Below are 13,186 nucleotides of genomic sequence, written 5' to 3' on the forward strand. Positions count from 1 at the left end.
AATTAGTTCAGGTTTTAATGCGGGTTCTAAGCATTACAAAATATGTATTCCAATAAATATTTCAGTTCTTACATTAGCCCGGAACCTGGTATAGTCCTTAGTACAACATTTCACTGCATCTTCATGATTAACTGTCTTCCAACTGGTTTAGCGTTTATACTATTCTTAACCATTAATTGGTGTCTGAATAAAATATAAATAGGCTTAGGCAGTTTGAGAGATGAAATTTGATATTGGTTGTCATCTTCTATTCTTCTGGATATCCCATCTTCTGTTCCATCAAGGTATCAGGCTAGGAAAGACTAACATTGAACTTGTATCAGTTTAATTAGTGTTTCTAGTGGAAAATAATTATCAGCTCGAAAGGCAACACAGAAAACTTGTACGCGCATTGAAATGTGTGGTTGCAGAAATAAATACGGGAAACCCTGAGAAGATGATAGGCCAAAGACAAATACTCCATTATCATAAAAATTAATGTTTAGATTTCAAAAAATATATCCAGAACAAAATAAATAGCAAAATAAGGGTGAGAAATGAGAATCCAAGATGTTATTAAATATTATTTCGGTTTGACAAAGCTTTTATGATTCAGAAAACTTTCAAGAAATCCAAAGAATTAAATTTATCAGACACTTATTAAACCAGTTGTTGATGAGTCGGAAACTTTATGTAGTACGTTACAAAAAACAGACAAAAGTTTATCATCTGTGTTAGAAAGAAAGGCACTTAAGAAAGTTTCCACCCATGCATGTAAAGACGTACATACATGATAATGGAGAATATGGAAAAATAGGCAACTACCCATGGTACTTACCCATATTGTTATATAAATCAAACTAGATATCAAATATCTCTCTTTTTTAGTCTACATTCGTTTCTTAATAAGTGATATTAGTACTGGTTTTGACATGAGTGTTATCATTAGTGATATCAGTAAAATTGTAAGACACTGTGGAGTGTGTACATTCACATTCTCTTCTATAGAGTTAGGCTTATTTGGTAGTCGAATAGCGGCTGATTATGAATGTTCTATTTGGCCATTCTTCTGATTTTTAATATATTCTACTTTAGTTTAAGCATTTGGAGTTAAAGTATTGTCCTCCACTTCTTTTAGGAACTCAATCAGTAACCTATCTACAAAAAAACCCATTGGCTCAATTTGTTTTGTGTGTTTTATTAAATTCTTCTCTAGTTACCTACTTAGTTAATTTCATCAATTTCTGTTTTTATCTGTCTTGGGTGCTCTTTTATTTTTAGAGTAAAATATATTTTCTCTAACTCGCTAATATTACTCTATGTTGCTTTGTTTATTTTTTGATAATACCCTTACACGTTTCATGTTTCGTACATTTTTGTACTACCTCAACTTCAGAGCCTTGGTTACAATCATGCTATCCTGCATTATCTGTTCCTATTTTAAAATTTACGAAAATTCCAACTCCAAATTGTGTTTATATGAATAGATTATCAGTAAATGCATAAAATGATAAGACTTTTTTGACTTGAATGTTTACTATAATCATTTTTTTTATAATATTATTTGATATTTGATATTTCTTATTTTAATGATCAGATCATTTATGTATTTAATCATTTTTTTATAACATTTTGAATTTGATCAGTAATCACTGATTAAGAGTAAACAAGTCAGGAAAGCTAACTCTCTGAGCGTACTAAATTTCCGGTTTCCAAAACGTATTTTAACACAAAACAATAAACTTTAATTCCAAATAATTAACTGTTCATTTATTGTCTCTGATGATTTTAATATTCCTGGTATCCATTGGTCAAACGGCAAAAATTGTGTAAATTACTCGACTTCAATCAGATGCCATGCATCTGTATTCCTGAAAGTTTTACAAACCTAATTTTTTTTCAATTGAATGAGATTGAAATTTACTACTGTTCCGTTTTAGATTTGGTTTTTTGCAGTCAATGCATTATGATTATTACGAAGTTTGATGAGTATGTTGTTCTTGAAGATCGCTACCACCCGACGTTGGTTTTTAAAACGGGTTTGGCCTCAGTTCCGAATAATTCTGAATTGATCTGCTCTTCTTTGATTTTAATAGAGATGATTACGTCAAAATTGAATAATTTCTCTTATCTTACAATTAGAAAGATACTATTAACTCTTTAAATTCAAAAGAGGCCACTAATGCTTTTTATAATGATCTTCACTTTTGTATTATTAGCGTTGTCCCGCAGGTTGAATTCAAGAAGTCTAAGTTTCCCTTATGGTTTTTTAACGGCCTTAAAGGTTTGACAATTCAAAAAAAGAAAGCCAATGTCACTTATAGCCTATAAGAATTCAATGTCCCCACTTGACTACTCCGCTTTTTCTCTGCTTAGTGCTTCGCGAGTGGTAAAGTTTCTTTCTCAAAAATGTCATGCAAGCTACAATAAACTAGTTGAAACGTTCTTTTGTAAGAATCTCAAATATTTTTTAGATTATGTGAATAAAAATAAAAAAAAATTTCAACATGCCATCTGCTGCTAGATTGAATGGTATTCCTAGTGTTGAAAGAACTACTATATGTGCGATCTTTTCTCCAAACATTTTAACTCCGTTTTTTTGCCTGAAGATATAAATGTTGATATCTGTATTTGTGGTGCTTCTTTTCTCTTGCATAATTTTTGTCTAAGTGATGTCGGAGTATGAAATAATCATTTGGGAACTATGCACACTTAATGGTAATTGTCAACTTGAAAGAGTTCAGCGTACATTTTTGAAATTGGCTGCTTTCGCATTAAGTGCGCACCTCATGAGTATGAACCAATGTTGCAGCATCTCAGTTTGTCTACCATATTTAATAGAAGGAAACAGGGCAATCTAACCTTTCTTTCTAAACTTATCAATGACAAAGTTGATGCCTCTGCTCTCCTACCTAAAGTTAATTTCAGAGTCTTTACTTTTTGTTCCATATACCCTTTCCCTTTCCGCATTCCTTTTAGCCTCTGTAATTATTTAACTAACCGCCTTATTGTCTATATGAAGAAACTTGCCAATGAGGACCCTCAATTCGTTAGTACTTTGTGTAATGATTGTCTGTTAATTCTTAAATGTTTGTAATTTTCTTGTTAATTATTATTTGATACAAAACAATGTAATTGGGCTCCTCCCGTATTTAATGCAAATAAATTACAATTTGAAAATAATTTTCGTTCTAATATATAATGTATAATATGTATTTTTAAAGTATGAAATATTAAAAAACTAATTAATAGGTATTTCAAACGGAGTGAGAAAGTTTTATTTAGATATTTAGTAAAATATTTGAAAGGTGCATCCACAAATTTATTTACCACTCAGTGATCTATGAAATCTAACACATTTTGAATTCTGTAACGAAATAATATTTCTATAATTTTTATAGTTTATATTATTATGATGTTTACTCAAAAATAATTTCAGTGGAAAAAAATTAGCGGATTTGTACATGGAGATTCAAAACTGTAATCCATCACCAGAACTTATAACACATTTTGAAGGAGCTTTAAGTTCATTGATGGAAGACGTGAAACGATTACATGAGGACAATGAAAAACTCGAAAGCATGTTTAATCGGTATGATGAATAAGTATAATATATAATGTATAATCTTTATAATTTACAATGTAGTTTAAACATTTATTTTATTGTTTTTTTTAGTGAGCGTCAAACACATCTAACAAGACTGCGAGGCTTAGAAGAAGAAATAGATGCGCAAGTTGCAAAAGTTGAAGCTCAAGCCAGAGATGAAGCAAGAGAACAATTTGAATTTGAAAAAAAAGAATTGATGAAAAAAATGGAAGCCGAAACAATAGAGTTAAAAACACATCTAAAATTGTTTCAAAAGGTTCATAGTATATATTATTAATACATATTCTGATTCGTGTTTGCTAAATTTGAATTGTATAAAGGTGAACACAGTGTTAAGCCAAAAAAAAGTAGACAAAAACGATATGGACGAGACTATAGAAGAATCAAGGGAACTGAGACGTAAATTAATTGACACACAAACTAATTTGGCAGTAGTTCGTTCGGAAATGGAAAAACTTCGATCTGAGTACGAAATTAAATGCGAGGAATTTAACAACAAGTATGTTACTTGTTTCAACTATGTATCAGTAAATCAATTCACTAATATAAATAATAAACATGTACACAAATATTATAGAATTCAAGTAAACATCGATCCTTTAGAAGAACAAAGTGGTGCACAATATACTATAAAACGACTAATGGATGATATTGGTAATTGTAGAAACTTTAATATTAACTTATTAACCACATTTTATAATTTTACAACGCCCTTTTTATGTTTTGTCATATTTCAGACAGCGGGCGATCTACTCTTATAGAATCAAACAATTATTATCAAAGGGATCTACAAGATGAGCTCTCGAGTGCATCTTCAATCAACGCACCTTACCATTCAGCAAAAACGGTACTTTAAAAATTATTTAGTAATATGTACCTACCTAGTTGCAATTGTAACCATTACATGCGTAAACAATTAATATTATGTTTAGTAAGTTGGATAAATAATAACCAATATTGGATATCGTTATAGAATAAAAATGATTTTCTTACCTTTATAATATTAACTGTTGTCTGTTACCTATATAAAAACAACTTTTTACAAAAAGTTTAACATGAATATTTTTTAAACAACGATCATTTAGTAGCTAGCATTAAAGGTGTTAGTAATTAGTGAACAATAATAACTTTAATATTTGAATATAAAACATAATATTAATAAATATGTGTTTCATATAATGAATGATAAGACTATTATGTGAATTGGATTAATTTTTTCGTTTTGAAAATTCATTAAATGATCCACGTATGTTATTGATGTTATTCAATTAAAATAATATACTAAAAAAAATATAACAATACATTGGTATGATTTTTGGTAAACGGTTTGAAGTTAAAATTTTGCCATGATTCGTTAAGCTCAAGAACATTTTCAAACAATTTGATTTTTAACTATTGTTTTGTCACTAAATTCTTACTAGGTAGGTACAACCAATAAATCTGACAATTATACTAGCATAATTATTCATTTAGAGTTCAATTATCGATGAAATTAGGTATTCGAATGAAGAATAATGATAATAATTATTTTGTTGCAATACGAAAATATTATTCAAGAGAACTTTTAACTTTTATATAATATATTATTATATTTTAGCACACGAAATTATATTTTTTAAATATATTTAGATTCATATAAAGCTAGGTATTGCCACTTCACATAGCAGAATTACACCAGATATATTTACGCCATTCCACTGTAAGTCAGTAATGACTCAAAAGTTAATGTATTAAAAATAATATAATGTACACTATTATTATAAATTAATTCTATGGTACCTATATGCCATATTTAAATCAAAAATAATTTATTCTACTGTATTAATAATAGTATGATAATTCAGCAATTATTAGTATCAATATTAACATACTGCATTGTGTAATTGTACAATTTAACAAATAAAATAATTAATGTAATGGCAATTTGTTAAATAGTCCTGTTACACCTTATATAACAAAGTATACACTATACTGAGTAATATAGATTGACAAACTATGCACAAGAAGAATCGATTTTTGTATGCAATAATTCATCATTTAGTTCAAATGTAATACATCGGTACCTAATCTACATTGATATAACTGATGAGCTACACTCAATTCATACTGTACACCAGAGTGGTTATCTACTTTACCATTTTTAAAAATTGCACTTTATTTCAAACTACTTTGCTGCCTGTTTTTTCATTCATGCTGTTGAATGTTTTTAATATTTTTCCATGACAGATTTTTGCTTACTTCTACTAGTTGTTGATATTTTCACTAGTTGTTCAGGTTTGAAAATGTCTTTTTATGTTTTTTGTAAGTTTTTAAGATCCTAATAAATTATTGTAATTAATAACTATTTTATTTCCTGATCCATCATGGACCTTTTAGTCTATTATTAACCATACTATTTTAATATTTGTATCCATTTAACTTTTTACCTAAATAGGTTATTTCTGATTCTTGTATGTAGGTAATCATAACTTCAAAAAATGTTTACTGTTCAGCAGAGAGATTATCTATTAACTAATTTTATTTCTTTTAATTTTTATTACATTTAAACAATTATAATTAACTATTATGTATATATATATTTTTTTTATTCAAATGAATTTATTACTAATGATTCGATGATTAAACAGTTTAAGGGAAGACCTTTTACAAAATTATTTTATTATTTTTTGGTTTACTTTCAATAATAAATAATAAATATTAAAAACAAAATTACCCTGTAGATAATTATTAGGTAGTTTCCTAAATCATGACTCTATTTTCAAGTTAACGTAGCTGACTCGTTTCGTTAAAGGTTAGGTTAGTCTAAGACATCTAATGCATTATAACTGTATCCACCTACATGCATCACCAACATCAAAATTGTTTAAGAATATTATATAAGTCTTCTAAATTTACATTTTTATGCACTTAAGTTGTTTTAAATTGTTATTCTTGTGTAATATATCAATATATCATATACCTAACAACTAATGTCAAACAAATAATGTAACTAGTTTAAACTGTGTAGCCGTCAGCTATTTATTTTATTAATATTAATACTTGAATTGTTTTCAGATAGAATTTGAGGAAATGAGTTTATCCGGTCGTGATTCACAGAATATGATGCATTTTCACACACCAGCTAGTGCAATGAGTATAAGTAGTTATGATATGATCGGTGGTGATCCAGAAAGAACATATAAAATCGTATTTGCCGGTGACGCGGCTGTTGGAAAAACGTGTTTTATACATCGTTTTTGTAAAGGCACCTTTTCAACCAAACTTGGATCTACTTTAGGTGTGAATTAAATTTCATTAAATTATTAAGAAAAGCTTATAATTCAAAGCAGCAACACTAATTATTAAAATAGTCTAAGAAATAATAAATAACACATAATTAACAACTTTTTTCTACGAATACTACTTATGAGTTATGAGTTATGAGTAGATAGAGAGTTCAAAAAGTTACAGCATAGGTACCTATTAATATAGATAAGCAATTTAAATGGGAAATTTTAGTTTATAATTAATCATTGTTTTCAAAATTCGTTTTACAGGTGTTGATTTCCAAGTTAAGACAATCAGAGTTGATGATCGAAATGTAGCATTACAGTTATGGGACACGGCTGGTAAAATTTCAAAAGATAAATTAATTCTTTCAATGAAATTAATTATTAAAAATTAATGTTTCCTAAAAATACTTTAGTGACAGCATAAACTTATTCTGTACACACAGTTTGTTCACGATACGATTGACATCGGTAAATTAATTCTTTCACTTGTAGCTTGCAGCCATTTAAAACTTTGGCTACCATAATCGAGTACCTAGACTGAAATAGTTTAAGTTTGATATTACACTAACACATACATACATTATAATTATGAAAGAATGTTGAGTAAATATTATTTCAAATAGTTTAAAATTATGATATAAAGTTACATTATTTGTATTAATGTAAATTAAGTTACGTGCATGTTTTATAAAAAAAAATGTACAGACCAATTAAAACGAGTTACTTACATTGTAAAGTATATTTGAAAAATGTGTAATTGATTAATCATTATTCAATTTGTAATTGAGTTACGTAACTTTGATTCATATAACCGACACTGTTTTTGATGTCAATCTCTGCTGATGTATAAAAATGTGAGATAACTTGAGTTCTGATATAATATACTAGATAGGTATAATATAATTATGCGTTCAACATTTTAAGAGTTCTATGAACGTGCTTAAAATATTTAAATGCTATTTATCTTGAATTTTGAGGGACCTTGCTTCACAGTCGAATAACTAATGAATATACTTTGATCGTAATACTCTTAAACAAATACCATAAAATATTTATTTTAAATAAAATATTATTTATGAAAGTTTAATTATTCTATTGAAAAAATTAGCAATAATGACTCATCTGCGATGGTTTTTATCAATGAGAAACATCATCTTAGGGTGTTATTAATGTACTATTCATCTTGAATATACAAAAATATACAATTAAAATACTTTTAAATTATATAATATCTTCACGCTTAACTGTTTTATACCTGTTGAATTATGAAATATAAGCATTACATATAACATTTTAACCTAACAAAATATCTTGAAATAATATTTTGAATATATAAATACATGCACAAAAAATTACTAAAAAGTACTCTACGAATCGAAAAACCGAGAACAGTTCGAAAAATAACTTTATCTGTTACATTATTACATTAATGGAATGATGTTATTGAAATGTGTTATTTCAGACACTAGAGCACACAAAAAAATGCACTTGGCATCAAAATCTGAAATGTGGGGATATTATTTATTAATTCACAACATGTTTTCAATATTTTGGTAAAGTTTGGCACGATTAAAACAGAATAGATATTCAAAAGGTGTTTAATTCAAAAAATTATATTTATTGAGGAAACCCATACTTTGATAATTTTGAAAATTTAAAACATTTAGCCTTCGAGTAATGAAGATTATTTGAATACATTTGAATACTTTTATGTTCAAAGCTCTAACTAATTCGTTATCAAGATTCAGAAGTTTTTAATAAATAAATTAAGTATATCATTTGGAATTTGGAACTCATTATTATTTTTATAATTTATAAATTAAGTTGTATATAATAATTGATTATATATTATTTTTGATTTATGTTTAAAAAATGTATGATGTATAAAGGACAAGAAAGGTTTCGTTCCATTACAAAAGCATATTTTCGGAGAGCAGATGGAGTCATTTTACTTTATGATGTAACTAATGAAAGATCTTTCATCAATATTCGTCAATGGGTTTTATCGATAACGGTAAAAATGATTTTTTAAGAAATGAGCATAGTTATTAATGTATTTAAATATCTAGTCAATAAAGATAACTACATTACTGCATTAGTATGTTGTATTATTTTTTAAATTATTGTTAACAGTGTTGAATTAAATGAACAATTATAAACAATTATTATTAAGAAATATAAAATATAAAATACGTAACGATAACTTATGATAGTTAAAATTATTTTAAAAGAACTACAATATAATAAGAACACCTTTTGAATCATCATTAATAAATATTAATTATGTAATAAATTGGTATGTTTAAATGTTAAATTTAAATACCAATATTGTAATTGAACTAATCAAATCAATAAGCCAATGATAAGATTCTAAGAAAACTATTTTGGTTAAATGTTTAGTTTATTTTATATTTTTTTAATAATTTACTATTTATTTTTATTTTTTAAAGTGTTTTTTTAAGTCATCAAATATTTTAAATACTCTGCTTATAATTTGATTATTATTCTCAAAAGTTATGGGTCTATTATATTTTTTTTCAAACTTAAAATTCGATGACGTTAATTAACTTAATTTTGTGAAAATTTTAGAACTTTATGCATAATTGTTTTTAAGTAGAGACGCCCCTTAAAAATAATTAAAATAAATACAATCTAGACAACAAAATGTTAGAATGGTACTCGTATATTATATATAAATTATTAATTCAAAACTGTTTTTATACTCATAATTTTTTTTAAATATTTTATTAAGAAATCATCTACATAAAAGATCTTAAAAATACGCTACACAGGCGTTTGTTGTTTTAGTCTCATAACTGAGCAATATAGAAAATATTTACTCACAGAAGATCACGTTTAGCTTCGTTAGCTTAAAAATTAGATTGAATCGACCTATTATGAAATTTAATGATAAAAACATTATCTGTGTTTGTTAGTGTGTTTTTTACGATACTTCAATTTTTTAGCAAGTTTTGAGTATTTAGCTCGTAAAATATTGTGCAAATTAAAAATACTTATAACTCACTTAAAAATTGAATTATAGAAAAAACCCACATTCAAACACACATAATGTTCTTATACCATTAAGTTTCGTTTTAAATAGATTCACTCTAATTTTTTAACTAACGAAGCTAAATGTGAACTGCTGAACTCACATTTTCTATGTTTCGCATTGGTTAGGTTAAGACAACAAATGCAAGAGTAGGACCCAGATTGCCCTTATTTACGAGTATTCCATAATATGGTCGACTTATGTTTAATAAATTAAAACATAAATTAAAAATATAAATATTTTTTTTCTAATAAAATTAATTGATATATTTTTAAAATATGTTCATAACACATACAGCATTGCTTATTGATAGTAATTTATATAGGTACTACATTTGGAAAAAAAATTTTAAATAATTGTAATTTGGAAAAATATTTCACTTACAAATTATGATTAAATACCTAACTCAGAATTTTTCAAGGAACAAATTTGTCTAATAATTAAGTGGCATTTGTATAATAGTTTATTTTTTAGAATTTAGATATTGTACCTACCTGTAGTTACTTGTTACTTGTTAGTGTACATTTAAGTTCAATATTTAAGATTAAGTGGTTTTTGAAAAAAATAAATAATAAAGAGAATTATCAGATCTTATTAAAACAATAATAATTTTAATGACGAATATTTACCAAGCTATAATGAAGTAAATCACCTACTATGTCACCTAATTAATAATGTTAATTCATAATGCCAACATATTTGCCTATAGGAAGTATCTGATAAACAGTTACCAATTTGTATTTGCGGTAACAAACTTGATTTAAGACGAGAAGCAGAGTTGCAAGGACTAACGTGCGTGTCCACAAATCACGGTGAACTTTTAGCTAAAGATTACAACGCAGTATTTTTTGAAACTAGTTCCAAACTTGGAACGAATATTAATAACGCATTGGTTACACTATGCAGGTATGCATTTTTTTAAATTTATTGTTTATACATAGTTGAATGTATAATTTAAAAAAAAAACATTTATGGATATATGCGTAGGATTTTTATAACTTTACAATATGATAGTCATAAGTACATAGGTGCATCTATTATAATATATTTATTTTATTGATTACAATAATATATTATAACAATATATCAATATAATATATTACTATTGATAACCTGCCTAAGGTAAATGATAGAATTATATTACCCCGATGAGTTAGTAAAGTGTTAATAATATTATAAACTCAAAATAAAATAAAAATACAATATGTGCTGACACAAGAGGCTAAGAAGAATTGGGGAGAATGATTTTTTCTTATCCGTATATGTATACGAAGCGATACATATAATTATAGACGCATTTCTACCAATTATTTCATTATGAACCATTGAACCTTTTACCAACATAGAATGTCCATTAGTAACATTTCGTAAAGTATTAGAATATTTAGTGATTAAATTTCCTTTTGAGCAATTTTACAAAAAAAAAAAAATGTAAACAAAATTGTAATTATTGTGTTTAGGCAGAAGCAAACTCTGGTCAATCCCCCCCCCCCCCATCGATACTCAACAAATATATATGTACTTACTACTTACATATAATTTTAATTTTAATTCATAATGTATATTGATAATATTATATTTTTAAAAAATGACCCTATTCCTTCAAAACTCCTGAGCACACCTATGTGTTTAGGTATGGTATTTTTGCCATTGTGAATATTGATTAATTTACGATTGTACAATTACTATATTTTCAATAAATTATTTCCAGAGAAATGTTGATTAGAGAAGATGTTGACATTCAAACGTCTGCTTTGTGTATCGCAGAACAAAAACCAAGGTTTGCTCCAGGTTGCTGTTAATAACTACATATATACATATATTTAACTACCTTTAAACTCTTTTATTATACTTTTTAAATAATTAAGACATTATTACCTACTTGCTCTACAGTAATATAACACTATATTAATAAAATATTTTGTTCGACGTAATTATAGTAAAATCTAATTATAATAAAAAAAAAATATGATATGGCTTTAACTATGAAATGTATTAAATTAATAATAATACATTGACCCTAAAAAAATACATCAATTGAATATCAATAACATTTGAACAATAATAACATAGTACAAGAAACAATATTACGTTAATTAATATTAAGTAATTACGTTTCATAAAACATGTCATTAAAACGAAGTATAATTGAAAATATTTAACACAATATATAAGTACCTACGTCCTACGTAATGTACATTGTCGGAGATTTTAAGTTTACAGTGTTTTGGAACAATAAGTTACGTTAGTTACTTGAAGGGTTATAGTGGGTTTAACGCAAGGAGATTTATCCCTCCTCCTAGTCCCTACTAAACTGACCACACATAAAAACTTCCTTATTAAAATTGCATTCAAAAGATACCTATGCTTGTATAAGCACAAGCCTCGAATTTAAACAAAAAATTGTCTCTGTTAAAAAAATTACTCATTTACTTTTGAAATGGTATCATTTTAGTTTTATAAAGTTATTGTACTTAATATTTTTTGGTTTGGCAGACATATTATGACATAAATTACATACCTGTTTAGTTTAATTCCTTTTATCATCTCACTAATCTTTATACTTGATTATATACCTACTTTTATTATATTTAATTTAATTTAATTTAATTATATTTTACAATTATTAAACATATTATATTTTTATTTTATTTTATTTTGTTATTATAAAATATGTGCTAAGAAAACTAATTTAGATATGAATAATTTAATGTAAGCCCTAATGCAAATACAATTAATATTTAAATTATATTTATATAGTTTATTACTTATGAATTATAATTCAATTTTTTGTTTTATTTATTACACAATTTAAAATCTGAACTCTGAATAAGGAGAAATGTACCTACTCAAGTTTGGATAAAAAAAATTGTCTAGCTTGAATGAGAAATGTGCACGTATATTGAATTAATAATATGGTGTGTTAATTTAGAAATTAGAAGTGATAATAAACACAAAAATCCTCCCTTTACTATTACTTGCGATAAGGTAATAAATTAAGAACTTCTAAATAATAAAAATTATTAATGTTTACTTGGAACGTAGAAAATACTAAATAGTATATAGAACACAATAGTGAATAAGTATACAATACTATTTTCCATTTTGAGCAACTTTAAGCCCTGGTTACTTAGTAATGGACTTATGTTTATACAAGATTTCAGGGTCTAAAAAAGTTGTATGAGTGGGACCCTTAAATTTCAATAAATCGCTGTAAATAAATACTTGGTAGATACTTAAAGTTTTTAAAAATATATTGAATACCTATTGGCTATT

The 13,186-nt window shown here is 26.2% G+C and overlaps 1 protein-coding gene across 1 annotated transcript in view; it reads left to right on the forward strand.

The window, feature by feature from the left end:
• Nucleotides 1-11,890, forward strand: part of LOC111040653 (ras and EF-hand domain-containing protein homolog) — a 25,125-nt gene extending 13,235 nt beyond the window's left edge. The window contains exons 3-12 of the mRNA XM_022324639.1: nucleotides 3,419-3,571; nucleotides 3,656-3,842; nucleotides 3,907-4,085; nucleotides 4,164-4,240; nucleotides 4,324-4,433; nucleotides 6,641-6,863; nucleotides 7,123-7,194; nucleotides 8,748-8,872; nucleotides 10,620-10,816; nucleotides 11,622-11,890. Of these exons, the coding sequence (XP_022180331.1) occupies nucleotides 3,419-3,571; nucleotides 3,656-3,842; nucleotides 3,907-4,085; nucleotides 4,164-4,240; nucleotides 4,324-4,433; nucleotides 6,641-6,863; nucleotides 7,123-7,194; nucleotides 8,748-8,872; nucleotides 10,620-10,816; nucleotides 11,622-11,712 (1,414 nt within the window). The 3' untranslated portion in view covers nucleotides 11,713-11,890. The remainder of the gene's footprint in view (nucleotides 1-3,418; nucleotides 3,572-3,655; nucleotides 3,843-3,906; nucleotides 4,086-4,163; nucleotides 4,241-4,323; nucleotides 4,434-6,640; nucleotides 6,864-7,122; nucleotides 7,195-8,747; nucleotides 8,873-10,619; nucleotides 10,817-11,621) is intronic.
• The last annotated feature ends 1,296 nt before the right edge of the window (nucleotides 11,891-13,186 follow it).

This window comes from Myzus persicae, unplaced genomic scaffold, assembly GCF_001856785.1.
Source record: "Myzus persicae strain clone G006 unplaced genomic scaffold, MPER_G0061.0, whole genome shotgun sequence".
Classification (NCBI taxonomy): Eukaryota; Metazoa; Arthropoda; class Insecta; order Hemiptera; family Aphididae; genus Myzus; species Myzus persicae.